General features: G+C 68.6%; 1 protein-coding gene across 1 annotated transcript; it reads right to left on the reverse strand.

Moving 5' to 3' along the window:
* Nucleotides 1–931: 931 nt before the first annotated feature.
* Nucleotides 932–24,298, reverse strand: KCNQ4 (potassium voltage-gated channel subfamily Q member 4). Its single transcript, XM_068917836.1, has 15 exons — nucleotides 24,078–24,298; nucleotides 12,385–12,475; nucleotides 11,398–11,524; nucleotides 11,025–11,200; nucleotides 10,815–10,940; nucleotides 10,602–10,712; nucleotides 10,416–10,511; nucleotides 9,880–9,968; nucleotides 8,035–8,190; nucleotides 6,658–6,702; nucleotides 4,506–4,723; nucleotides 4,263–4,365; nucleotides 3,949–4,080; nucleotides 3,666–3,801; nucleotides 932–3,465 (listed from the first exon to the last, which is right to left on the reverse strand). Exons 1-15 carry the CDS (start codon nucleotides 24,296–24,298, stop codon nucleotides 3,247–3,249), a joined length of 2,046 nt encoding a protein of 681 aa, XP_068773937.1. The 3' UTR covers nucleotides 932–3,246.
* Nucleotides 24,299–27,059: the final 2,761 nt, after the last annotated feature.

Genomic DNA, 27,059 nt, shown 5'->3' on the forward strand with positions numbered 1-27,059 from the left:
CTGGGGTGCCGTCGAGTGCCCCTCGCCCTGCTCCCGCGCTGTGTTTGGCGTGCTGAGCCCGGCCGGTGCTGCCCGCAGCAGGACCGGCTCGGCAGGGTCACGGCTCACTAAGTCCCCTGCCGCTGGTGTTTTCCACTCCGTCAGGCTCCCCCAGCACGTCCCTGGACTGCTCGACACCCGGCCCCATCCGGCCCCGTCTCTGCTCTCTTGCACGCCCACGGAGGGAGGGAGCTGCGGCGGAGGAGAGCAAAGTCCAGCCCGGGCACCTTGGGCCCTGGCAGCCAAGAGGAAGCAATGCCGCGCGCAGCGGGCTGGCACGCACGCCTGGCCCTGCCCTCGCGCCCGCCAGCTCACCGCCCCCGCCGCGCTGGCAAACCGGGGCCGCACCGGGGCAGGGAGACGGCCCCGGTGCCCCGTGGGGGCTGCAGAGGGTGCAGGCGCGATGGGGAGCCCAGGCGCCGGCGGGGACGAGACACTCGCAGCGCCCCGTGCAGCAGCGGGGTCATGCGCACGCAGGCACCTGCAAAGACCCCGCAGGAAAGGAAGACCCCGCGCAGGACAGAGAGCCTGCGGCAGGGTGAGGACCCTGCTCACGCAGAGGTGCATGGCTCCAAACTGGAGCCAAACCCCCCGCCGGGGAGAGCAAGCAACCCCGGGCCCTTTTTGCCGATCCTCTCTGCCATTCGGAGGAGCAGAACAGGCGAAAGCAATGCAATGCCCCGGCCGGCCGGGGAGAGCTCTTGTTTGCGTAGGGTTTTCCTGGTTATGCCGAGTCCTGGCTCCCCCTTCAAAGCCTCTGCTCCAAAGCCACCCCGATCCACGCGCTAGCCGACACGCGCTGCGAGGAGCGGCCGAGGCTCCCCGGGGATCGCGGCCCCCTCGGGCTGCACGCTCCCGCGAGGCTCCGGCTGGCGGCACCCCCAGGCTCCCGGGCCCAGCAAAGCCCCGCGGCACCCCCGGCCGAGGGCAGCCTCAGCCTGGGGGCTGGGGAGGAAGGAGCTGGCCCGCCAGGCACTTGGCACGCTCCAGCGCTCCTGGATGAGTCAGGAACATATTTGCTGGCAAGACGCAGCCCGGAAGCGCAGGGGAATGACCTGCAAAGAGCCCCGGCTTCCTCCTAAGGCAGCGCCGCACTGGGGAAAGGGGCTCCCTCCCGGCCTCTCTGCCCGGCCGGCCGGCCCCGCGCTGCGCCGGGGGACGCGCCGCGTCTGCGGGGCGTCTCTGCACAGGGCAGGGACAGAGGATTTGCCGTCCAGGACGTCACGCTGTGTTTCCCAGCACAGCCTGCCAGCCCTGCTCCTCCCGGGCTCTGAATGCGCTGCATGGGCCCATCTGTAGTGGCATCGGGCCTGCTGCCTCCAGGCACAAGACGCCACTGAACCGGCAGACGGTGAGGCGAGCCGGATCCCGGGGCCCCATGTCTGGGGGCAGGGGGGTGGCTGCGGCTCACGGCGAGGCAGGCAGCAGGAAAGCGGCAGGACGCCTGGGTCCTCTGGCGGGGCCGGCTCGGCTGCGGGGCTGGAGTGCCACCTCTCGGGAGAGCGGGGAGACAAACACCACGCAGGCAGGCAGCCTCTACTTCAAATTTTAATGAAACAAATAAGTTAATAAGTTAATAAAGTGAGGTAACTACTGCTGGCTGGGGAGGTCTGCGGGGAGCAGCCAGCCCCGAGGAGGAGTCCTAACGAGTTAGTTACTGTGCGTGCCTGTGCGGGCAAAGCTGTCGCATGCACCCTCGCCCCGCGGCCGGGCGTCCTGCCGTGCACCCACGGCACGGCCACCCGGCCGACTCGCCACGCGCCCGCCGCGCCGCTGTCCCACCGTGCGCCCACGGCAGGGCCACCGGGGCGGGCGCTCCCGGGCCGAGGGGGTCTGTGCGGAGACGCGTGCACGAGCAGGCGGGAGGCTGCAAGTGGCTCTGGCAGGGCCCGCGCTGGCCCCATGCACAAACAAGGCAAGAAAAACAAGCAGGATGGGGGGGGCACCCCCGGCTGGCTCCCCTGCCAGGCACAGGGGACACTGGAAAGGGGGGGCTGGAAATCCCCCGAGCCCTGGGGCCCCCGGCCACGCAGGAGCAGGAGACAGCCCCAACCCTGGGCAAACTTTGGCACTACCGTGGTCATTGCAAGCCTGGTTCTCCCCAGCCACGCAGGGAACGGAAACCAGCCCTGGGCGTTCAGGTCGCCCCAGCAGCAAAGAAGAGCAGAGCAGGGAGAGAGCTGCAGTGGCTCTGCTGCACCCGGTGCCGGGGGATCGGGGTGCAAGGAGGCATGGGAAGCTGGGAGCCCTGGGCTGGGAGACGCCAGGGAGGGACCTCAGGGACCACCTTCCCCATCGCCTGCATCTGCACCCCCCCCCCAGCTCCCACCCCTCCGGCCACCCGGCTCCGGCACGGCTCAGCAGCTGGGTCCCCAGAGCAGCTGCGCTCGGCTGCGCACCGCAGCGGCGGCAGGGCCATGGGGGAGAAATCCAGCCCTGCATGCTGCCAGGGGGAGATGCTTATTGCCTATGTCCCCACGGGCTGCTCTTCCCGGGGATGTTGCATATTCAGACATTGTTGCATATACATGTATATATATCTCCTACATCTATATTGCCTTGGGAGCATGCACGGGCAGGCAGAAGGCTCTGCTGTGCTTCTAGAGGTACAGCTGCAGCCGCAGAGCTGCAGCCCTGCGAGCAGGACAAGAGAAAACCCAGGCAGAGGAAGGCGAGGGGGGAGAGGCCCCCGCAAACCCCCCGATCTGGGGCAGGCCCCGGCCACTGCAGTGGCCAGGAGCTACACAGATAAAACCACATTCAGTCGGGTTGCAAGGCCCCTGCTCAGCACCTGCAACCAAAGGGCGCTCCAGCCTTGCATAGCTGTCGGTGGCCTCCGGCTCGGCTCCCAGAGGGCCAGGGACGGAGGAGGGTCTCGGCGTGTTTAAAGCCCCGGTCGGGGGCTCTCCTCCCTCTGGGAAGGGCAGGAGCGCTGCAGGAGCGTGGTCCGAGTGCAGAGCAGCGCCTCGGGCTCCTGCCCCGTGCCCAGACCGGGCACCCGGCTGCAGCCGCGCTTGGCACTCGCGCGGCTCCCGGACGGGCGACACGGGCGATTCACTCGCGAAGGAAGACGCATTTCAAGTAAAACTGAGAGAGAGCCGGCTGACGAGGCCGGCTGACGCGGACGCCACTGCCCGGCCCCTCGGCCCGGCCCTCCTCGCCCGCAGCCGGCGGCGGCCGCGGCACCTTGCCCTACCGCCTCCCTGCTCAGTCCATGTTGGTGCTGGCCGACCTGGAGATGTTCAGGGTCTGGGCAGAGACCGAGATGTCCTCGTGGTCCACGGGGCTGTGGTAGTCGGAGGTGATGTCGGGCTCGCAGCGGGGCAGCTGCACGGCGGCCAGGCTGAAGGAGTTCGTGGAGCCCTTGCGGAGGCACTGGGAGTAGAGGCCAAGCAACAAGTCCAGTTTGTGCTCGATGGACTGTACCTGCAAGGGCGGCGGGGTGAGCGGGGCGGGCACCCCAGCAGTGCGGGGCACCTGGCCACGGCCTGCCCGCGGCCCCCCTGCAGCCTGCGAGAGGACCCAGGAGTCCGGGCTCCTCCTTGCTGCCCCGGCCAAAGGGAAGGTGAGAAGACAGCAGCCCCCAGGCGCCCCACACGCCATGGGGTCGCACGTCCTCTCCTCACCTGCCGCTCCACCTTGACCACCCGGCCCATCATGCTGAGCTCGTCCACCGGCTCTGGCTCCAGCACCGGCTTCTCCACCTTCTCCCTGGCCTTCTTGTCCGCGGCGAGGGCCCCCCTGCCCACGATCTGATCCACCCTGGCGCCGAGCACGGAGGCAAGGGGCATGGCCCGTCACTCTCGACCGACCAGACGGCAAGGGGACGGGGCACCACGGGCACGGCTAGCGGCAGGGGGAACCCGTGGGAGCCCACAGGCCCCTGCCACCGCTGGAGGGGCAGCTCACCGCATCTGCAGGCTCTTGATCCTGCCCAGCATGTCCAGGTGACCGGCTGAGTACTGCTCGATGACATCCTTGACGTCATAGGGCCGCAAGGTCTCCTTGAACTTTCTCTTGGCCACCAGGAACTTCAGGATCCTGCGGGACACCGGGATAGCTGGAGGAGCTATCTCCCCAATGGAGCATCCCTGCTCCTCTCCCCTGGCTCGGCCAGGGAGCGCGAAGGGAGCCCTGGGCAGGGCTGCGCAGGTCCGGCCTCCAGGGAGGGCTGGGGGCACACGAGCGAGGAGCTGGGGGGACGCGGGATGCGACAGTCCCACCTGACGGCCCGGATGAGGGTCTTCACCGCTGGCATGACGTCCTCGGCGGTCAGGTCGCACTGGGAGCTCTTCTCCTCGCCGCTGTCCTCGGGCGGGCAGTCGGCTGCGGGCGCGAGAGCGGCGCTGGGCGGAGGACGCGGGAAGCTGCCGCCGCAGCCCGGCGCGCACGGACGCTGCTCCCAGCAAGGCTGCGCGGCCGGCTCAGCCCCGGCGTCCTCGCCCCACCGCTCCCCGGGGACTCACCCTCCACCGGCAGTCGGGGCTTGAGCCGCAGGGACGCCCGGAAGCGGGTCCGGTCGTTGAAGCTCCAGCTCTTCTGCACCTTGGTGGAGCTGGCGGCCTCGGGGACGTCCTCGGTGCTGGGGGAGCGGTGCAGGGGCGGCCCCAGCTGCTGTCTGCCCCGGCTGCCCTGCCGCTGCGGGTTGCTCAGACGGATGCGGTCCTTGATGCCCATCTTGTTGCTGCGAGGGAGGAAGGATGGGCAGCGTCAGAGGCAGGCGGGAGCCCTGGGACCGGGGGCAAAGGTGCGGGGCTGCCGGGGGCACGGGCAGGAGCGACCCCGGCCGCAGGCACGCACGGCGCCTGCCACGGCGTAGGCAAGGACAGGAGCATCTTTGGGGTTAAACACGTCTTTTTTCCGAGAGCAAAAAAAGGAGGAGACAGACGGACAGCGGACAGACAGCTGCAGCGGCTGGGAAGGACATGCAGCAGAGCCCGCAGCAGCCGGGAGAGAAACCGCCCGGGCAGCGCCGGCCCTGGTCCCACCGTCCTCCTCCTCCCGGCTCCCTCCAGCCCCGGGGCTGTCTCTGCTCCGGCCAAAACGCTCAGCACCACTTCGGTGCTGAGCTGCGCTCTGCTTGTTCGTTAGCTAAACGGGGCCTAATTTAAGCTCTGCTCCTGCAGGATGGAGCCAACTGGCCCTCATCCAGCCCTTCCACTTGCTCTGCTCCTGAAACCAGCCCCTTCGCTGTGCGGGGGGCAAACAGCAGACATCGTTTACGTAGGACCTACACAAAAGCACTGTCCGGTGCTGCCTCTTGCTGGCAGCGGGCTCACAAGCACATCCCGGGAGGCGCGGGGAGGCCGAGCGGGAAGGGGCCAGCCTTGGCCCCGCGCCGCACGGCCCCGAGCGCGGAGCGAGCCGAAGGACTCGCAGCAAAGCACCGGGCACGCGGGGAAAGAGCAGTCGGCTGAGGCCCCCGGTGCCCCGGCGGGGACGGTGCCAGGATGCACGGCGCTGGCACCGCGGCAGCGGCGAGTCCCCGCGTCTCTGCGCCCCACGAGGCTCCACACCGGGCCCGCCGCGGGGGGACGGCGGGGGGCCCCGGGGCTGCGCAGCCTGGCAGCAAAGGCAGCAGGGAAGCACGGCACGTGGGGAGCGCCCCGGGTTTCTCCGGCCGGGAGCCACGCTGCGGGGGGGGGGCGCGGGAGGGCTCTGGTTTGCAGCCCCTGCTCGTGCTGTTTGCCGAAGAGCGGGGCAGCCGACCCGCGCTCGGTGCCAGGCAGTGCCGGAGGACGGGACGGCTCCTCGGCAGCGGGGACCGGGGGGACCACGGCCAGCCCAGGGTTTATCCAAGTGCCTGTTTGCATTTGTTGCACTCGGGAAGCTCAGCACTTCCAAGAGACGGGGCTCAGCCACAGCGCACAAGCAAGCAGCGGGGAGGGAGAAACCGAGGCACAGCCGGAGCGGGAGGGAGTCGGTCCGGCACTGAGGGGGAGAGCCGGTCCCCAGCCCACGGCAGGGCACGGAGCCCCTTCCGCGGCGAACGAGCCGCGTTTCGGCCGCCCTCTGCCCGGCGCTCCCGTTGCACCCCGCGAGCAGGCGTCTCCGCACGGCAGCGCCGAGCACCGTGCACGCGGCGGTGGCGGCATTCGCCCCGCGCTGCCTCCGCCAGCGCCGTGCCGGCCGGGCACCCGATACCTCCGTCTCCAGGGGGCCCGGCTCCGCAAGAGGCTCCGCTTAGCGCTACAGACCCGGCTGGAGGGGCAGGGCAGGGACGCGGAGAGAAAGAGAGAGCGTTAGCACGGGGCCGGAGCTGGGCTGCGCGGAGCAGAGCGGGCACGGCGCTGCGCCCCGCCGCGGCCCCCACCGCCCGGAGCCCGGCACGCGGCATCCGCTCCGCGGCGGAGGCCAGCAGCGCGAGCAAGAGCTGTTTGTGTAGGTCCTACATAAACGCTGCCCTCTCCCCTGCGCAGCAAGGAGGCAAATTTCCCCGCGGCGGAGCTCTGCGGAACGGCGAGTCGTGAAATGCACCTTGCGGCCAGCGGCCGGCCGTCGCCCCGGCCCTCGGCCGCGGCACAGCCCGGTGGCTGCCGCCCTCCGCCGCGGCTCTCCCGGGACCCTCCGCGCGGGGAGGGCGGACGAGCGGCCCCCGCGGCTCGGGGGCAGCGTTACCTGAGCCGTAAGCACTTGTGGGGCTGCGCGTCCTCCTCCTTCCAGCTGCCAGGGATGGATGGGGAGGCCGGGGTGGGGGGGCGGTTGGGGGCACGGGGAGGAGGGAGGTGAGCAGGAGAGGGGAGGAGAAAGAGAAGATGAAAATGTTATGAGATGTTGGCCCAAGGGATGGCGGGGCCGAGCCTTGGTGCCCACAGCCAGCGGTGACGGTCCCTCTCGCTGCCTCCCAGGTCCCAGCCCCGTCCCACGGCCGGCCGGGCGGACGGAGGACCGGGAGACCTTGCAGAAGTGCACGAGGGAAGGAGACGGCTGGGGCCGGCGCATCGCGACAGCCCCCGGGGCGACACCTCTCTGATGCTGCAGGGGAAACTGAGGCACCAGGCAGCGGAGGAGCAGAGCTCCCTCTCCCTTCTGAACCGTGGTGCTAGGGCTCGGTGCTGTGCCCAGGGCCTGGGCGCACGCCGCGGTCTCCCGGACGCTCTTCGGACACGGGGCGCAACCGCAGCCCGGCGTGGACGTGCTGAAGGCTCTCCTCTCCTCGCCTCTCCGCGGGATCAGGGCTGCCTCGGCCTGGCCGCAGCTCCGCGCCCGGCACCTTGCCGCTGTGCCCCCAGGCGTGGGCGCTGCAAATCCACTTCTGACCGTGGGAAACACCGTCCGGGACTGGCTTCTCCGCTCTGCCTCCTCTCCAGGGCCCCGCTGGGCGCTGGACGCAGCCAGTCGTCTCGCCTCCCTCGGGGCATCGCCTCGCTGGGATTAGCGCAGGGAAGAATTCCCTGGACCGCGCGCGGCACACGCCGGCCCGATGAGCCCTAGGCGAGCGGGTTTTGGAGCTGCGGCGCCGGGCCGTGGGCGAGACAGGGGCCCCGGTGCTGCTTGCTGCGCGCTGCCGCACGGGCGCCCGGTCCCGGCTGCCTGCAGGCCGTCCGCGCGGCCGGCGCGCGTTTGCTGTCAGCCTCGCGCACGCGCGCTCCGCTCGCCTCTGCGAACGCCCCGGGGCCGAGGCTCCCCCAGAAGCAGCGCGAGGTGCAGCTGAGCCTTTCCAGAGGCCTCCCGAGGTCCCGGGCGGTCCGGAGCCTCAGCGCGGGAGCAGCGGAGGAGCCGGGCGCCGCGTCCCGGCCGTGGTGGCCGTGAGGACACGGAAGCGGAGCGGGGCCGACGGGCTGAGAGGAGCCGGTCCCTCCGGAGCTGCACACCAGGCTGGCTGCCCGCCATCCTGCGAGGGTGCAGCCTGCGAGGCTCGCGGGCGAGGCGGCACGGCAGGCCGGACAGCGGGCGGGATGCGACAGGGCCGGGGGCTGCTGCCCCGCGCGCACACGCGCCCGAGCACAGGCGGCGCGGAGAGAGGACGCGGCGCCGGGGCGGGCTGCACCCTACCTTTCCCCTGCACAAGCGGCGGGGCTGATGCTTTTCTGGCCAGAGGTGAAGGACTGATAAGGCGGTGGGGCTCCGTCTGGCAATTTTTTCACCTCTGAATTCCTAATTCCTCCATTGCGGACTCGGTGCAAATGCTCAAAGATTAGGACCAGCTCTCTGAGGTTGGGGGTCAAATAAAAACATGGAGAAATTAAACCTTCCAAAGCAAACAAGATGAGCAAACCAAGGCTGAGCAGAGCCGGGTCCTCCTCTGTGCAAATCAAAGCAAAAACAGGGCAAAATAAGAAGCAAAATCAGAACAAATCCTTTCTTTCAAAAGACAGTTTCTTAACAGCTCTGAGCAGCGCCTGCAGGCTCAGGCCAGGCGGACCACGGGGCTGGGCCAGCTGGACACGCTTTCTGGGCGGGATGTCTCGTAAAAGTCAGCCCCGGAGCCCCTCGCGCTGCAGAGCTATCCCTCTAACGGTGCCTCGGAGAGCCCGTCTGCCCGAGCTGCCGGCAGGCCGAGCGGGCAGCTCTGCGGCCAACCCGGGCGCCGCTCGCTCCGCGGAGCCCAGCGCTGTCGGAGGACCTGGCCCGACTGGGACCACCCCGACGGGCTGCAACGGCAGGGTCCCGTCTGGCTGCCGCGGTCTGGGTGGCTTTGGGAAAGTCACCCTACTCCGGTGGTACCGGTGCCCGCGCAGCCGGCTGCCGGCGGCGGTGCTCAAGCCTCCGCCGCGAGGCAGCAGCTCTGCTGGCATCGCTTTGGCCAGGCGGGACGTACTGCTCCCGCTGCGCAGAGCCGGGGGGGCATGAGGACCTGCCGCCGAGGTGGTGGCAGAGCAAGGACTGATCTGCAGCCTCGGGGCCCTGGTACTGCCCGTCCTTCCTCGCCCCGGGGCGGCAGAGCCCGAGCGGCCAGGCGAGGGGGGGAGCGCGGATCCCAGCACGAATCACAGCTGGCCCAGTCCTGCCTCCCTGCTGCAGGAGCTCGGCGGTCCGAGGGACCGGGCGGCTGCTGCGCGGCCGCTGCCGCGAGTCAGAGGGACTCGTTTCCTGCGCTGTTAAGAATCCTGTCTTTTGAAAAAAAACAAAGATGAAAACAAAACAATAACTTTTGTCATTGCAACAAAAAAACAGTGGCAGAAAGTCAAGGCAAAGGCAGGGACGAAGGCAGGGCTGCGGGCGCCGCAGCGCCGTGCCGGGGCTGGGGCTGGCGTGGGGAGGTGGGCAGCAAGCCCGCCGTGGGCTGCGGTGGGCTCAGCGCCGCCGGGGCGGGCACGGGGTGCCGGGAACACGCAGCGCGGCCAGAAACGCATTGGGGGGTCCTCGATTCACCGCGGCTGCAATTGCCGGCCAGAGAGTGCTCCAGGGACCTGACCTCCCGGGCGGACCCCATCCAGCCTCCCTCTGCCCCCGCATCCCGCCTGCGGGTCCGTGGCTCCGGGGGCCTCGGAGGCGGCTCGCTGCAGCTCCGGCCGCGGGGAGCAGCACTGTCCCCGTCCACGCTGCGGGCTGTCGGACCAGGGCTACGGACGGGCAGAGGGAGGGACGGGATGGATGGGCTCAGCGGTCTGGGGGGATGACGATGATGATGGAAGAGGAAGTCAGGCGTTTCGGCAGCCACCGGGCTGTGGCTCCGGCGTCCCGGGCCGTGCAGACCCGAGCCCCGAGGCGAGGCTGAAGAAGGCCGTCCGTGCTCCTCATCCTCGCGCCCCGCCGAGCCCGCTGCGTCTCCGCGGGGGCCCCGGCGGCGGCCGCTCACGGGGCAGGGGCTCCCCGGGGGCGTTCGGGTGCCGTCGGCTGGCGCGGGCAGGGCACCCTCGGCGCGCTCCCGCCGCCCTCGCCCCGCGCCCTGCCTACCTGAAGGAGGGCAGCAGGCTGTCGTAGTAGCACCACGTGGCGGTCAGGTACGCCCGGCCGGCGTCCGTCGAGTACAGGCGCCAGGCAGCCTGGGCGAGAGCGGGAGCCCCGCGGCTCAGGCCAGGACAGAGCGCCCCGAGCCGTCCCGGCTCCGCTGCCCCCCGAGAGCACCGCGCCCCCGGCACGGCCGAGCCCCCCGGCCGCCCGGCGGGACCTGGGGACCCCTCCGGCTCTGGGAGAGGACGGAGACCCAGCGGGGTGGTGCAAACCCCAGGCTGGGTCCCGTGCAGCACCGGTGCAAACCCAGCACCCTGCTGGTTTTGCTGGGGCAGGTGCTGGGGGAGCCGGGGGCCAGCAGCCCCCTGTCGTCCCCGGGCTCCGAGCGAGGGGGACAAGGCAGAGCCGCCTCTCCGGCCACGACGGGCAGACACCGGCCCAAAGGAGCTGACGGCTGGCTTTGGGGTCAGTCCTTCCCGTGGCACGGGGACGGCGGGGACCGCGGAGCCGCGGGGCAGGACACGCCAGCCCGGCGCTACCTGGATGAGATTGGCCGCTGGCGTCCGTCTCTTCTCAAAGTGCTTCTGCCGATGCTGCTCCTGCACTTTGAGGGCGAAGCCGGAGCCCAGGATGCCCTGGGGACGGAGGGGACGGCGGTCCGCGGGCGCCGGCCAGGCCGGGGAGCCCCCCCGCCCCAGGGAGCCCCGTCCCCGCACGCCACTCACAGCAGGCAGCGCGAAGAAGGAGATGCCGAGGAGGGCGAAGCCGGCCGCCAGCATCCGGCCCAGCCACGTCTGCGGCGTCTTGTCCCCGTAGCCGATGGTGGTGAGGGTGATCTGCGGGGGCAGAGAGCAGGGGCAGGCCTGCAGGCAGCCCCCCTCCCGCCGGCCCCAGCCCACCCCGCTGGCCGCGCCGGGGGCCGCGGCGGCCCGACGTACCGTGCCCCACCACAGGGAGTCGGCGTAGGTGGCGAACTGCGCGTTGGCGTCCTTCTCGGCCAGGTAGACGAGGAAGGAGGCGAAGATGAGGACGAGGAAGCCGATGTACCAGGCGGTGATGAGCTCCTGCGGGGCGGCGGAGGGGTGAGGGCTGGCGGGGGGCCGCCGGGTGCCCCCGCGGCCCCGCGCCGGCCCCCCGCCAGCCCTCACCTTGCTGTGAGCGTAGACGACGGAGCCCAGCAGCTTCCAGGTGCCGCCGCGGCGGTCCATGCGCACCATGCGCAGGATCTGCAGGAAGCGCATGCTGCGCAGCGCCGACGTGGCGAAGATGTTGCCCTGGGTGCCAGCGGCGATGACGGCCACCGAGGCGATGAAGACGATGAAATCTGAGGGGGGGGAGGCGCAGCGAGGGTCGGGGGGGGGAAGGACATGTGATGAGCTCTCCCCTGTGCTCAGCCCCAGTGGGTGCCCTGCACCAGGCACCCCGGGGACCTCTTGCAGCCGGGTGTCATCCATTGGGTGACACTGGAAGTCCCCAAATTCAGGGAGAGCCCGTGCCCCCCCCCCCCCAGCCCCGCGGTACCTATAACGCAGAAGGGTTTCCTGGCAAAGCGGAAACGGCCCCTCCAGCCGCGGTAGCGGCAGCAGCAGCCGGCCGCCCAGATGCGGATGATGTACTCCATGCCGAACACCACGATCATGACGAACTCCTGCCGGGGGGAGAGACGGGACAGCGGGAGGGATAAGCGGGGCAGGCAGGGGCGGTGGGGCCGAGCGGGGCGCGCTGGCAGGGTGGGCGGCTTTGTGGGGGGCAGCGAGAGCCAGAAGGAAACCCTGGCACCGAGGAGGGCACCGCTAACCGCCCCGGGGCGGCCAGGCCGCCGAGAGGCGCCCGGGGCATCGAGCCTGCCTGCGCAGCCCGGCCCTCCTACCTGTGCCAAGCTCAAATATAGCTGGGTCCTTTTCCTCCTCCGTCAGCATTGTCCTCCTGCCTCTCGCGCAAACAAGCCCCCGTTCTGCTTACTCGCGGGAAAGTCACAAGGACCTTCCCAAATTAGTCTCCATCACTCGGGAGAACTCCAGCGTCAGCCGTTTCTGACAGTTTGGGGGAAAGTTGCCTTTTTTAGACCCTCCGCGCCCTGCCTTTTCCAGCGGTTTGGGCCTCTCCCCGCCGCAGAGGCCTGGTTGCAGCCACGGGCCCCCAGCGAAGCCCGGCGCGAGCCATGGGGATGGAGGCGCACAAGGAGCAGGGAGAGCCGGAGCAGCGAGGCCACCACGCACCCCTCTCCCTGAAGCACCGGACAGGCCAGCATCATTAACACAACTACTTATTTGCAAATTAAGTGATTAAGTGAGAGGAGGGGTGGGGAAGGGGTGGGACCCATGGGTTTTGTTGATCTCGGTCAGGTCTATTAGGGCACAACATGGGGAGGGCAAGGCCAAGCAACAGAAAAACTCAAAGCGATCATGAGGTGTATCCTTAGACAAAGGAATCTGGGCTTAATCCTGGCTCTCAGGTCCAGGTAACCGTACCCAAGCCCATAAGCAAGGTCTGCACACCCTGTCTTACCAGGATGAACAGGCACTGGTTGGCCAGTTTCTGATGCTCCTGGATGGTGGAGAAGACAGAGAGCACCAGGCAGCTGAAGACGAGGAGGAATCTGCAAGGAGAGCAGCCGCTGTGGGGGAGCGGGGCCAAGGAAGCTCCCTCCGGCCCCGGCGCGAGCTTCGGGGCTGGCCGGAGGTGGCCGAGTGCTGGTGGCCGGCCTGGAGCCAGCTGAGACCTTCCCCGCCGAGGCTGAGCCACCGGAGATGCAGTTTGCCCCTAGATGGTGGCATGGAGCAATTCAGGAGCCCACGAGCAGCTGCCCAGGGTGCCGAGTAGAGCTGTGGCCACCCTCCTGGAGACAACCCGTCACTGCTGGGACATCGAGGGACACCAAGGGACACTCTGTCAGGAGCAATTACCTCCCCAGGCAGCCTGGATGCATCTGAGCCTCTGCCAAGCCCACAGGGCGCTCCTGGATCCCCGAGCTGCCAGCGCACCCAAGCCTATGGCCGGACCCCTCTGTTCACCCGGGATGGGACCTCTCCCTGGCCTTGGGGATGGCACCCCAAGCTCCCAAGTGCAAAGGGACAGTCGCTCCCGTGGGACAGCCAGGCATGAGCGCCGCTGAGCCATGGGCATCTGGTGGCAGGACCTGCTCCCGCGCGCCCACCGGCCTCCCAGCCCAGCCAAGGTGCTGGATGCCGAGAGAAAACCCAACCAGGCAGTCATCTCCTGGCTCCAGAAAATGCTCAGAGCTGGGCCGGTCTTCTAAATATTTAATAGCCAGAAAGACACTGCAGGATTCCCCGGGGGAGCGCGGCGGGCACAGGGCAGCCCCTGCGCGCTGCGTTAGCGCGGGGGGCACAGCCCTGCAGGGAGCGCAGCACGGAGAGGGGACAGAGAGGGACCAGGCTTGGCGATGCTGCTCTTATTGCATCCCCATCCTGTTGCCCGGGAGCATGGAGGGGTGCCTCCATCGCTGCGCCGGCACCCGGGGCACCACCCTCGGGGCAAAGGCTGCGGGAGAAGGGGCTTCGCCCCCTCGATGGAGACGCCGGGCAGGCTCACAGCATCCTCGTGCTGGAGCACAGCCGTGCCCACGCCAGGGCCTGCACCCCGGGACCCCGGGCCGCCCCGCAGCGCGTGGAGGGGGCGGCCGGCTGCCGTGGCTGCGGGGCTCGGTGCCAGGCTCCGCCGCAGCCCTGCAGCCTCTTCCCAGGCTAAACAACTGCTAAATAAAACCAGGGAGGGCGACGCAGGGCCCTGCGGCGCGGGCAGGGCTGCTGCTGGGGAGGGGAGACCGGAGCCGCTCCCGGCCGCCCCGGCATCGCCGCACACCCCGAGTTAAGACAAAAGGGGCTTTGGCCCATTTAAAATAAGAAGGAGGGGGGGGGAAAATAGATTTGGGAGCTGAAGCAAATGAAACTCTCCAAAAATACTTTTTTTCCCCTGATCCAGCGATTCTAAATATGGGAAGCGGAGGGCTTGTGCCACCAGCCCACGTGACTGCGTGCAAAGGGCCAGGGCTCGGCAGGGGCCAGCGTGCGTGACGGCGCAGGGGGGTCCGCGCGCCCGCCCGGGCCGGGGAGCCGAACTGGAGCGGCCAAGCCCGCCGCCGGTAGCACCGGGCGCCGGGGCTGCTGCAGCGCCCACAGCCCCGGCGCGGCCGAGGGGGCCAGAGCCGGGCACCCCATCCCTGAGCCAGCAGGCGCCCGTCCCAGCCGGTCTTCCCAACGAGAGAAAAGCCCGCCGGGCCAGTAAACGGTGCTACAGATAGCGCGGGGGGCTCGGCTCGGCCCCGGCGCTGCCGGGAGCACCGCCGGCTGATCGACGCCGGCTCGGCAGCGCTTCCTCGGCTCCTTTTGCTGCTGACTCGGAGCTTTCGAGCCGAATCGGCTGCAGCGAGCAGCTGCGGGCTATGAAACCAGACCTGGCGTCCTGCTCCGGTGCAGGCGAGCCCGGGAGCGCCCAGCCCCGGGCCCGGCGCTGAGCCGGGGGGCACAGGTCCCCTTCCCCGAAACCACTGCAAGGAGAAACCGGAGACGGCGACACTCGTGGCGAAGAAACGCAAGGGAAGGGCCAAAGGGCTGGACGCGGAGCGAGGGGAGGGGACGGGCTGCAGCAACGAGCCCCGAGCCGGACGAGCCCCGCGGCTCACCGCCAGCCCGCGCACGGCGCCCCCGTTTCAACAGCTGGGGAAACTGAGGCACGAAGGAGGGCGGCCCCTGGCCGGCAGCTTCCAGCGCGATGGGGCCAGGCCAGCCTCGCCCCGGCGTCCGCTGACGGCCGCGCTCCTTCCCCATCCGCAAGGCCAAAGGCTGGAGCCAATTTCTTCTCCCTCTGCATTATTGATGCAGCCCCTTTGCTTCCACGCAGCATTTTCATGCCGTTAACTCCTCCGGGGGCCGGGAGCTGGAGAGCAGCGCCGGGGCGCAGCGGTGCCCTCGAGCAGCCCGCGCCCGGGCTGGGAGCACCGCCGAGCCCGGGGAGGGGAAATCGGAGCAGGTCCGCCGGCCTCCGGGCCACATTAGGTCGGCTCGAGATGCAAAACAAGATTTGGCTAAGTGGCCGGTGACGGAGCCTTTCTGCTTTGTGCATCATCAGCAATAAAGATTATACAATGAGGATTTAGCAGGCAATTACATGGGCAGTGAAGCACAAAGCAGAAGAGAATGCAGAAATCTCACAGCGTGCAAAGATTTGTGCTTCTCGCCCAGCCCGGGGAGCGGGGACGCACCAGGGAGGGGGTCTGCGCTCCGCGGGGACGGGACGGGACGCGGGCACGCTCCGGCAGCCAGTGCCGGAGGACCAGCCCTGCCGCCTGCACCGCTCCCCCGCACCCAGCACCAGGCGTTTTCCGGCAAGCGCTGGCCCTTCTCCCATTGCGGATGGGAGTTTTTACGGAGCCGTTTCGGCCTGGCCGGACCGGGGTGCTGGTCGGCACACGTAACGCCACGTGCATCGTGGCTCGGCCGCTTGTCCCCATCCCGGGGCTGGGACAGAGGACGGGGCTCGGGGGCGCGAAGCTACGGAGCCAGGTCAATACAGAAATGCTGCAGGAGCAGCGACAGCCGGCAGCACCGGAGAGCTGGGACGTCTGCGCGGGCCGCGCCGGTGCCCGCGGGAGCGCAGCGCCCTCCGCCCCAGCATCCCGGTCCCGCGGTCCCGCCGTGGGATTTGGCAGAGGACGCCAGCAGCGGAGGAGAGGGGTGGCAAGGAAACTTTCTGGGAACACATCACCTGCTAGGAATTAACTTCTAAAGCCGGAGCAAACGCCGCCCGTCCCGGCTGCCGGGAGCGGCTAAGCTGCTTAGGGAAAGGGTCGGACGCTCGAGGGCAGCCTGGCGGGCCGGGAGGGGGGTCCCGCTGGGCCCCGAAGCGCTGCTCTCAGCAGCTCTGCCCCGCGCGAGGCAGCGAGGGCTCGGCAGGGTCACCCGTGCAGCGCCGGCCCCCGCTGCTCCCTCTCCCCTTGCATCGGGCAGCAGCTTCTCCCAACGCTCCTCGCGCCAACCGGGCAGGACCAAAATAAAAGCTTGGGTGCTTCTGCGGGTTAACTTGCAGGCAGGGAAAGGCCCCTCGCCCCGCAGCGGCGAGGCTGCGAGGGACGGGACGGGCGGCAGGGCGCGAGACCCAGCTCCCGGGGGAAGGAAAGCAAGGGATGCCCCGGAGGCGGCCGGTCAGCGCCGAGCCGCCGGGGGCAGCGGGGCCGGGGCAGAGGGACCCCGCGAGGCAGAGGCGCCCGGCGCCCGGTCCCGTTCACCCGGGGGGGAGCACGGTGCGCTGCCTTCGCTGAGCCAGTGCGTCGGCTCTCCCCGCGAAACCGGCCGCCCCCGTCCCCGCCAGCCCGCGGCCTCCCCGGGCGGCCCCCCGCCGCGGCATCGCGGATCCCCCCGGCCCCGCCAGCATCCTCGGGGCCCCCCCGGGGGCGGGCAGGACTCAGGCCCCTCCAATCCCTCTCCCTCCCCCAAAAGCAAGGCTCGTCTGCAGGAACGCTTCTCCCCCCCGCCCCAAGCCCCCAAATTAATAATTAAGAGGCGGCAGGGGGCCCTGCTCATCTTCATGAGCACGGCTTTCGTCGCACACCGCCGGTCCGCACAGGTCGTGCCGGCAGCGGGCTCGCAGCACGCGGGGACGGCACAGGGAAGCCACTGAGCAGGGGCAAGCGGGGCCGGCCCGGCCGCGACGCGGGGAGCCCCCGGCTGCCCCTGCCCCAGGACGGGGAGGGGGGGGAGCTGGCAGGGGGGCGGCGAGCACGAGGCTGGGGCCGCTGAGACCTGATGGCTTCGCTACGCCGCCGCGAGGAAGCCCCGAGCCGGCGGCATCGCGCAGCCTCGCGCTGACAGCTCGGCAATAACTCAGCGGAAGGAAAATACCACGCGCCGCAGTATAAACAGCCCGGCAGCGGGAGAGCGAGCGGCCCGGCCGTTGGCCCGAGCGCGGCAGCCCGGCCCCGGGACGGGGCTGCCGGGACCCCCGCGGCTCCGCACCCCGGCCCCCCCGCGGGGAGCACCCGGGCCCCCGCCGGCTCCAGCGGGATGCTCCGCTCTCCGGCCTCCCCGTCCCGTGGTGCCGGGCTCCATCCGTGCGCTAAGCACCGTCTGCAGCTGAATAAACAGCGTGTCTTATAAATCCACCGTCCCTCGCTCCAGCAGCCTTTTAGGCGAGGCGGAGAAGGAGGCCTGGCTGCTCGGGAGGATATAAATCATCGGCGGCGGCGCAGGCCTGTTTGCACCCAGTAACCATGGCAGGGGCGCCTGCCTCGCTTGCCCGCGCAGCACCGGCATCGGCACCGCGGCCGGGGCTCGGCCGGGCTGCCCAGGGCCACCAGCGGGCTGAGTGCAGCTCGAAGGCAGCCTGCAAGGGTGCCCGAGGGTACTGGGTACCCCGCGCCGCGGGGCCCGACCGCGCCGTGCACCGTGCGCGATGCACCCGGGTGGGACACGCGGCGGCGGAGGGCAGCCCCGACGTGCCCCGCCGGGGACTCCGGGCCGGACCGACCCAGCCTCGGCCGCGCTGCCGGCTCCTCCGCTAACGCCCCGCGGCGAGCGGGGGGGGACCGAGCAGGCGCGGGGCCGGCTGCGTCGCCCGCCGCGGGACCCCCCTCCCCGTGCACGCGGGGGCTGCTCGGGCAGAGGTCTCCGGGCAGCTTTGCCGAGGAAGCCGCTCTGGTTAGGCTCCGTTTTAAAGAGAAGGGTGACAGCACAAAGCATTTCCCCACAGCCGCCCGGGAAGGCGGTAACAGAAGGCAGGAGCCCGGGGGTGGCCCGCGCGCCCCGCACGGCTCTCGCAGAGCGGCTGGCGCGGCGCGGCGGCAGCGCAAGCCTGGGTCGACTCCGCCGACAGGCACCCCGGCCTCCGCAGCGGTTATCGCGGCGGCCGCGAGAGCAAAGCCCTCGCTCTGAGGACGCCGCGCGGAGCCTCGCCGGGGCCGGCGGCCCCCCCGGGCCCCCAGCGGCTCGGCCCCCTCCTCGCTCCCGGCAGCCCCGCGCGGCTGCAGCTGCTCCGGGCGCCGCGCGACGCCGTATTTCCCTGCCTTTGTGCACGGACCAAGGCAGCCAGGTGCGACGCTGCGGCTCCCAGGTCACCCACGAGAGAGGAAAAAAAAAAGAGGAAAAAAACCCCCGACAAAAGCCAAGGGAGACCCCCGAGCCGCCGCATCGCCCGCCGCCGGGCTGGGCCGGCCCCGGCTCCCCGCGCCCTGGCAGGGGGTGAGCGGTCACAAGGCTCCTCCGGGACGGTGCCAAGACGTTAGCGCGGAGCAGCTGAGATAGTTTTGCTCTTGAATCATCTGGCAAGCAGCTGACTTGGGGCGGGGGGGGGGGTATTAAATAAATAAAAGGGATGTTTTCAGGCTCGCTTCCCCGTGCCTGGGGGATTGTGTGCCTCGTGAGAGGGATCGGGGCCATCCTGACCCTCTGGGGCAACAGGAGGTGCCTGGGCACGGGGGGCCTTAGGGACACAGAGCAGCCCCGAAAAGGTCCCGGCGGGGCCAGGTGTCCGGCGAGGCAGGCTGAGACCCCCCAAACACGTTGCACGTAGGGCAGCAGAGCCCACAGGGAGCAGAGGCCAGTCCCGGCACTGGCTCAGCCCCTCTCCTTCCCCTTGCCCTGGGGAATCACTGCTTTGGGGGAAAACCAGCAAAAGCCTGGAGGCGACGGTGGCAGCAGCCAAGCAGCCCCGGACCGGGTGCCGGCCCTGCTCCCGCGCCGGGGTCCGAACCGGGGACCGAACCCGTGCGTCGCACCTGGGCCGGAGACGGGGGAGCTCCCGCGGCAGTGGCAAGAAGTGGCGGGGGGGAAAAAGAAAAGAGCAAATCAATGCACGGTTTCACGTTGCGCCGTAGTCACTTAATTTTATGCCCCGGCGACACCGTGTCAGGCTCGGGAAACTGCTGTGCCGGCTTCTCTTGCCGCGGATGTTTCCCCCCCAAACGCAGCTCCCGTTTCGAGCTCGGGCGAGGCGAGCGGCCTGGGAGCAGAGGGCTGCCGTCGCCCCGGCCCGCAGGTCCTCGCGCGCCCTCGGGCCGGACTCGCGCTCAGCGAGACACCCGTGTCACGTGCACACGGTTCCCGGGTGGAGAGAGCCCCAGCCTCGCTGCCCCTTCTTATTTTGGCCGCCCGGAGGCGGCGCTGGGGATAGGGAGCGTTCTCCTCTTCCTGCCCCAAACACGGGCCGCTTTGCAAAACGCCAGCGGACCCGGGATGAGCAGGGTCCCTCCAAGGCGACAGCAACAGCAGGTTAAAATGAGCTTGGAACGAGGAGACTTTGCAAGGCAGGCGGCGGAGCAGCAGGCACCGAGCAGGCGACGCGACGACTGTCGTGCAAACCCTCGAGCCCTGAATCGCGGCGCTCCCGCCCCGTTAAACGGCCCCAGGCGGGTCTGCAGGGAACCACGCTCGCGGCAACGGGCCCAGCCGCAGCGCCCGCGCATTAAGTGGTGGTTGGAGCTACGGCAGGCATTAACCAGCGGTCTAATCCCCGGCGTCTCGGGGGAAGAGCTTCTGCAACGGCCGCCGCGGAGGGAGGCCGGGATCGCCTGCCAAGCGTCCGCCGGCGCGCCAGGAGAGCCGCCGCTCCGCGTGCCCCGCGCCAAATACCGCGTCTGGAGCGGCGAGCGGGGGGCGAACGTGCCGGCTGCCGCCCTGCGCCCGTCCTCTCGCCGCGCCGTGCTGCAGCCCCAGTGCCCTGCCCGCCTCTGGGCACGGGGGAGAGACTCAGGCATGGACCCGACCGCAGCCAGGCATGGGGAGCAGGTTGGGCTGCCCGGGACTGGGGACTGCAGTGCTCTTACTGGTGATGCTGGTTCAGTCTTCGCTAATTTGCTCCAGCTCAAATTGCTCTTTATAAACAGCCCCTCTGGGAAATGGAGATGTGCTGAGCCAAGTTTCTGGTGCATCCAGCAGTTTCATAACCATCCAGACAAGATCCCAGCTACCGGTTCCCTTCCGAGCAGCAATACCAGGCTCCTGTGCGGAGCCAGGCTGGGAGGTGCGGGGCTGGCGGGGAGGGGGCCACCAGGCTGCCGCGCTCGTGGGAAACCGCCCGCCCGGGGCCCTGCTTCGCTCAGCGAGCGCCCCGAGGCCGCAGCAGCGCTCGCGTGGGATGCGCCAGTGATGAGCCGGGGAAGGGCAGCAAGAACACAGAGATCCTTCTAGCTCCGCTCTTGCGAGGAAAAGCTGCACCGAGCAGTCATGAGCTACTTGCACGAGATCTGTCCCCTGCTCGCCCAGGGCTGGCCTGGCATTTAACTAAGGCTGCTGAATCGCGGTGAAGCAGGGAGCAAGACCCCACTGGTCCCCACTGGTCCAGCCGGGCGCCTGGCAGGGCTGGCCCCGCGCTGCGGCTCCTGGCAGCAGCATCCTCCCCAGGACCGGGCAGAGGGGGTTGGAAGCACGAACGCCTGCAGCGGCCGCACTGTTAACCAGGAAAATCACCAGCAGCACGTGCAGTGAAAGGCATGAGCTGGGCACAAGAACAGCCTTCCGGTTTCCTTAAAAGCAGGAGATTTTAAAAAGTAGTTTTCATTTGCCCCCAGCTCTAAAGTCTCTAGGTTAATGCTCTAGTCACGCTCCCAGATTTTCTCTGTAAGCTCCAAGGCGAGAAATTCATTTCAAGAGGGAAAAGCAGAGCCGGGCACTCACCACCCTGGGTGCCGGGCGCTTGCGGGAGCAGCCCGCTTCCGCACTGGCCGGCACCCGCAAACGCGGGAGGAGGCAGCTGCAGCCAGGCACCCACCTCGGCACGGCACGGTGCTGCAGGGACGGCGCCTGCGGCGAAACCACCCCGGCAGGCAGTGCGGCCCCGGGCCGGCCTGCAGCAGCGCTCGGGACGCGAAGCTATTCGGGATCAATTTGCCAGCAGAAAGAGATGGAGCTCGTCCAGTAAACGGTATCGGCTGAGCCCTGCTATGTGCTCCCGGACATTACACCGTGCGAGGGAGGGAAATGCCTTGCTTCTCCGCAGGTATTTCCATGTTAGCGGTCTCCAGCCCTGTCTGGGAGCCAGGCTGCTCGGGGGGGGGCAGCGCGCAGGCTGGGTCAGAGCACGGGCGCTGTGACCAGCTCGGCCCCGACCGTGGCCAGGTCGCTCCAGCGTCCGTGCCTCGGTCTCCCCACTGACAAGGGGGATGCACCTTCCTCCTCTTCTTTTTTAAGCCCAACCCGCAGACATTCGGGCGCACAAATCGTTCCCCGAGAAGGTCAGTACGCAGCGCCGCAGCAGCCTACCAGCTCCCACCTGCCACCTCGGCAGAGAAAAACTTTGGAGAAGACAGAAAAGAGCAGCATTTACAGGACAAGCTTTACAAAGAGACATCCGCACCGTGCACCGACCACGGCGCCTTCCCCACGGGCTTTTGGGGGTCACCGGCACGACCGACCGCCCTTCACCTGTGAAACTAAATGAGCAAACGAACAAGGAGCCTTTCCCGTCCCGCTGAACGCTTGAGACGTTTTGCTCCCACTATGGGCTCAGCTCGCGGCCCCGGAGGCATGCGCGGGCCAGAGGAGCCGCCCGCGGAGCCGAGCTGCCGCGGGTGCCGGGGCGGCCTTCGCACCCGCTGCGCTCGCGCTGAGAGCACCCACGCCGGCACGCGTCGGCGGGGAGGACCGGCGGACACCCTGCTCGAGCCACGCGCCTCCCGGCCGTCGGGGGCCAAGCGGGGCGATCTCTCTTTCAGAGCTCAGCAAGCACCCGTATAATAAAGTCTGATCCTCCCTCCCTTACCAGGAGGTTTCGGCTGCTGGTTTCAGAATCATTAATTCCTTGCAGGAAAAAATCTCTTTCGAGGGCAGCTTTTGCAGCGTACGTATTTATTTTCTAAGCACGCTGCGGCGGTGCTGGCAGGCGTTACAAATGGCCCCGCGGCGCCTCTCGCAGCTCCCCGGGGAGCTCAGGTGCCCTGGCACCGAGTGACAAATCCAGCCTGCCACGGCAATGTGCTAACCTCGGCAAGACCCACTTTCCCTCCCCTTAAGGGGCTGCGGGCGCGCAGGAGCCTGCGCCGGGCGGGCGGCAGCTCGCAGAGAGGGCCCAGGCACCGGGCACACGCTTAGCATCGCTTTCCCTTTTCCCCCCCGCTCCCCAATCCTTCCTTTCTTTTTTTCTGTTCAGTGCTGCTGCTCACTCTTTGGAAGAGGGGGAAACGGCTCCTTCCCCCTGCCGGGAGCGGGCCAGGGAGGACGCAGCCGTGTCCCTGCGCCCGGCAGGCAGCAGGGCTGGGGCAGAGCAGGGGTCCGTGGTCTGGACAGCCAGAACAGCCCCTCCAGCAGCCCCGGCCCCAGAGCCTCCCTCTGCCCCCCAACCCGCCGCCCCGGTTGGCTCCGGGCAGGTTAGTGGTCCCCAGCGCTGCAGCCCGCTGAGCAACAGCCTCAGGGGGCTGAATTTGCTCCTCAGCCGCTAACAAAGTCTGCACGTCTCGGAGCCGTCCGACCCGTGGTCGGGCACGCAGAGCCAGCCCAGCGGCAGCGCGTGGGAGGCCGCAGCAAGCCAGCCGCGGGCCCCTGGCCCCGGCCCCGCCAGGGCACAGAGCCGACGCCGTCCTGGCAGCGTCCCGGGCGCCAGATCCCGAGAGGGGATGCTTCCGAGCTTGGCCTTGGAAGCGGCTGTGACGCCGGAGCGGGCACCGCTCTCGGGGCAGAACGGGGCTACGGCGGCTGCCAGCCAGCTCGTCCCTTGTTAAAGGCGGCGGAAGACCCATCCGCCGCGCTGCCCCCATCCCACCCCGGCATGGCCCCTGGGAAGCCGGGCAGGGACTTCTGCTGCATCCTGACACCTTTATGGGGACCCAGGGGGACAGGTGTCTCGTCCCATCCAGTCCTGCCCTCCAAGCACTGCTGTCTGTCCCCCCTTCAGGGAGCTCCTGTTTTGGGGCTCCCCATGGGCTCGGAGATGCCCTAGCCCAGGGGCACTGCCACCCTCACAAGGACCCCACCAGAAGGGACAGTGCCAGACCACAATGTTAACCCGGGGCTCTGGGCTGCGTGGGAGGCCACCAGGAAGGTGTCACTGCACCCTGCTACCCCAGCAAATAAGTCACATCTCCTCAGACACAGAAACCTGGAGAAGCATCATGAAATCACGGCCGAGCCAGCTCCCATCGCATCCCCTGGTACTCTTCCTTGCATGCCCCGGGGGCGTGGAGCCCAGACGAGCCACCAGCATCCTGCGCCCCCGGGACCCGACAGCCACCTCCCCGCACGCCGGCGAAGGGCCCGAGCACCCGCCTGCAGGGTGCCCTCTGCCCTGTCCGCAGCCACAAGGGGTTTTCTGTCTGCAGCACCTCAGCCAGCAGCGCGCTCATCCCCTCTCCCGCTTGAGGGGGAGAGGAGTTTGCAAGCCAGCCCCCATGCCAGGGCACAGACCCGCTCCCACCTCGTCCCGCTCTGTGGGCGGCGCTCCCCGCGCCGGGACCCCGCTCGGCCGAGAGCCACCCCGGGCCGGGCGCCCCGGACACCTGCTCTCCCGTTTGCAGGCTGCCTGCTTGCTCCGAGCATCCCTGCAGCCCCTCGGGGCTCACGGAGGCAGCGCCCAGAGGCGGGACGAGAGGCAAAGGTGCTCGTTTTCAGGGGCTAAATCCCATGGCAGGAACTGGCACCCCTAAAAGTACCTCCTGCTGGAGAGATGCACAGCGCAGAGGCCCTGCTCCCTCTTTTGTTTTGCAAACTTGCTCTTTTCTTCTTTTTCTGCTGAATCTGAGAAACGTCTCAGCACAGGGCCATCAGCTCACCTCGCCCGCCCTGCGAGAGCGCCTCCACCGCGGGCAGCAGCAGAGCGCCGGGCGCCCAGCGCACCCCCGCGCCCCTGGGTGCCCGCGCGTCCCACCCCGCTCCCTCCCGGGGCCCCGCTGGATGAACGGCACCGTCTCGCCGCCACCGAGCCGGGTAAGGGCGCTCCTCGGCCGAGCGGAGCGGAGCGCCCCGCGCGCGGCAGCCCATCACCGGGGCGGCAGGGCGAGCGGCAGCGGAGCGAGCCCAGGGCAGCCAGGGAGCCGCGCGGCGGCTCCCGCTGCTCCGGCCCCAAACGCTCGGGTACAAACTTCTGCAGCGGGAGGAGCAGCAGCAGCAGCGCCCGAGGCTGCCGCTTCCTCGGGCGGGAGCTCAAGGGAACCAGCGGCGCCCGGGGCCGCGGCCGCGCCGGCACCTCCCGCCGCCCGAGCCGCGACGGCGCGGCCGCCGCCGACCCGCCCGGAGAGCCGCGGGGCGGCGGCTACTCACATGAAGACGTGGTAGACGAAGGCCCAGCCGCGGGGCCGCTCCAGCACGTTGTAGAGGCAGTTCTGGAGGCGGCGGCGGCAGCAGCGCGGCGGCGCGGCGGGGCGGGCGGCGGCGGCGGCGGCTCCGGTCCCGGCCCCGGGGCGCGGCGCCCCCAGCAGCCCGCGGCGGCACCGGCCCGCGCCCTCGGTGCGCACCGCCGTCAGCGCCGCCGCCCCGGCCATGGCGCACCGCCGCCGCCGCGCTCAGGGCGCCCCGGGGGCCGCCGCCGCCGCCGCCCGCATGGCCCCGGCGCCGGCAGTTGGGCGGGGGGAAAGGAGGAGGAGGAGGAGGAGGAGGAGGAGGGAGCCTCGACGGCGGCGGCTCCGCGCCGGAGCAGCCCGCGCGACTCCCCGGTGCCACCTGCCTTTAGCTGGCCGCCGCCGGGCCCTCCCCCGCCACCGCCCCGCCGGGGCCGGCCCGCCCCGCCGTACCTGGCCCCCGCCCCCCGGGGCCTCCCGGGACGCCGCTGGGGGGGTGGAGGGAGGGGGGCGCGGTGCCGCCAGCCCCGCCGCCGCCGCCGCCGCCTCCCCCGGGCAAAGGGATGGCCCAGCTCTGCCCCCCCCACCCCCCACCCCCCGGCACCGCCTCTACGGCACCGGGCAGCCCCGGAGGGAGTGTCCTGGACCACGCAGCAGCAAGCATCCTGACCCACCGGGCACGGAGCATCCCGAGCCACCGGGCAACCCCAGAGGGAGCATCCCGAGCCACCGGGCATGGAGCACCCTGAGCCGCCAGGCACAGAGAGCATCCCAGGCTGCCTGGCAGCAAGCATCCCGAGCCATGGGGCGTGGAACATCCTAAGCCACAGGGCATGGAGCATCCCAGGAGCGAACATCCCAGGAGCGAACATCCCAGGAGCGAACATCCCAGGCCACCCAGCAGCAAGCATCCTGGGCTTCCTGGCTTGGAGCATCCCAGGCCAGAGCAAGGGAGCAGACAGCCTGGAGAGCTGCGCCATCCCACTGTTCTGCTCCTCTGCTCTGGGTCCAGGAGCTGCTGGAGGTGCAGAGGTTTAGAGGGACACCAAATACGTACCAAGAGGGGTGCTGCGTTGCTTGGGGAAGAAAGGGCATGTCCTTCCCCTAAGCCCTGCCTGGGCCCATGCAGACCAGGGGCCTGGCCACAGGTACTGCTCAACCCGCTGCCCCAGGTTGCCTGAGCCTCCCTGGACTCCACGAGCAGAGTTTTGATGGGTTTATTCCTCAGGCAACTCTCACAGCTGTTTGCTCTTCCACCTCAGGCCCCCCCAGCTCCACAGCCACAACCTCCCACTAAGTGATAGGGAAACCAAGGCACACTGCTGGGAATCCCCTTTCCCAAGCAGGCCGAGCGGGTGCAAAGGTGCCCAGCCCCAGCAATAACCACGCGCTCTCCACACCTTCACAGAGCCCAGTCTTTCCTTGCAAGGGTCCCCAGGGCCGGTGTTCTTGGAGAGGAGAACAAATTAATGGTTTAGGCCAATGAATTATTTAACATGGTGGTTGGACATTCTAGCATCAGTACAGGCCCTAATGAGCACTGGGGTATTTGGTAGATGCTCTGGAAATGCACACAATAAATACACAAATAACTAACAACCCCTGATGGATGAACGATATCAGGAGTGCGGCAGTCCTTTGCGGCGTGCCCCGGGAGGGTCTGGCTGGGCAGGGAGCGATGGTGCAGGCAAAACGCTTTCCAGGCGAGGAAGACGGGGCAGATTTGTGCAGCTCCTGGCGCAGCAGGGAGTGAGTGCCCTGAAAAATCAAGGCACAGAGGGGTGCGGGGGAAAAGGTGCTGCTGGGAACCACCACCAAGAGTCAACGTGCAAATCCCCTTCCCTGACCACCTGAGGACACTTCTCCCTGCAGCCACAACTCCCAAAACCACCATGCAGATACCCTGCAGCAGCGATGCAGACACCAAGACACATATGTCAGCATGGATTGAAATCACGTCAATTATAACCAAATCGCTCCCAGCGTCCTCTCTTCTGCTCGCTTCCTTCAGATCCAACTCCTACAGCTCCTCCACGAACCTACGATCCGAGGAGCGTGCAACGGCCGAAGCATGCTCCCGCAGCACGTACCAGCTGAGCACGATGCCGGCACGCGGGACCGGGCTGCTGGGCGCCGCGAGGTTGGCAGCCTGCTCCTGGGCACCAAGGTCCCCCCAATGAGACTTTCTTCCTCGGGAGCAGACGCTCCCGCTGGGGCTGCGTCGCTGAGGTTGTCGCAGCCTGACCTTGGTAGGGCTGTCGTTCTGTTCAGCGCGTTTACCCCGTTCACCAGGCTTAGGTTTCACGTGGTGATTGATTAAAGCCTGCAGACTGCCGACGGGGCAGAGTTAAGGTGACCCAAAAAGGACTTCAGCCAAGAGAGGCACTTGCTTAAAAGTAATAGTCTAGGAAGGTTAGGGAGTTGTTTTATTTATTCCTGCTGCTGCTTTACAGTGAATCTGGGAATACCCTGGCTGATGGCCAGGACTTGCCAGGGAAGCAGTGGGAAGAGTGAACAAGAACTACTGTTTTTCCTTAAACAAAGACCTCATTTCTCTAAATTGCTTGTTGGAATTGGCAAACTGTTAATAAATTAGCGAAGAAAGAGCACTAATGAGTCCCACCAACAGCCCTTTCGAACTCTTTCACCTTCTTGCCTCACGCAGTTTTGCTTTTGGAAATCAGACCCAGAACATCCCTCTCCTAATGCAGGAAACTTCACGAGGTCGAAGCCACGACCGCTCTCAGCGGAGGGGCCTGAGATGCCGGTCCCCAGCGATGCCGGTTGCTCTCCAGGCCCGCGGGTACGTTAACCGGGATGCCGAGCTCTGCGGAGCACAGGCGCGCGGGAAACAGCCCCAGCCCCGCGCCGCGGGGGGTTTGCTCGGCAGCGGGTGGGGAAAGGGCAGGCTCCGGCAGTGCCTCGGCTTTGCAGTCATGCTCCCTTCCCTTCCCCTCCCCGGACC

Source organism: Struthio camelus, chromosome 23 (genome assembly GCF_040807025.1).
Source record: "Struthio camelus isolate bStrCam1 chromosome 23, bStrCam1.hap1, whole genome shotgun sequence".
Classification (NCBI taxonomy): Eukaryota; Metazoa; Chordata; class Aves; order Struthioniformes; family Struthionidae; genus Struthio; species Struthio camelus.

What these genes read in the sequence shown, in the direction of transcription:
- KCNQ4 (XM_068917836.1), bottom strand. Translation starts at nt 24,298, where the DNA reads ATGGCCGGGGCGGCGGCGCTGACGGCGGTGCGCACCGAGGGCGCGGGC. An exon ending in ACTCCCTGTGGTGGGGCACG is followed by an intron (nt 10,713 to 10,814) that starts GTACGTCGGGCC and finishes CTGCCCCCGCAG; the next exon opens with ATCACCCTCACCACCATCGG. An exon ending in AGCCTGCTGCCCTCCTTCAG is followed by an intron (nt 8,191 to 9,879) that starts GTAGGCAGGGCG and finishes CCCCAACCTCAG; the next exon opens with AGAGCTGGTCCTAATCTTTG.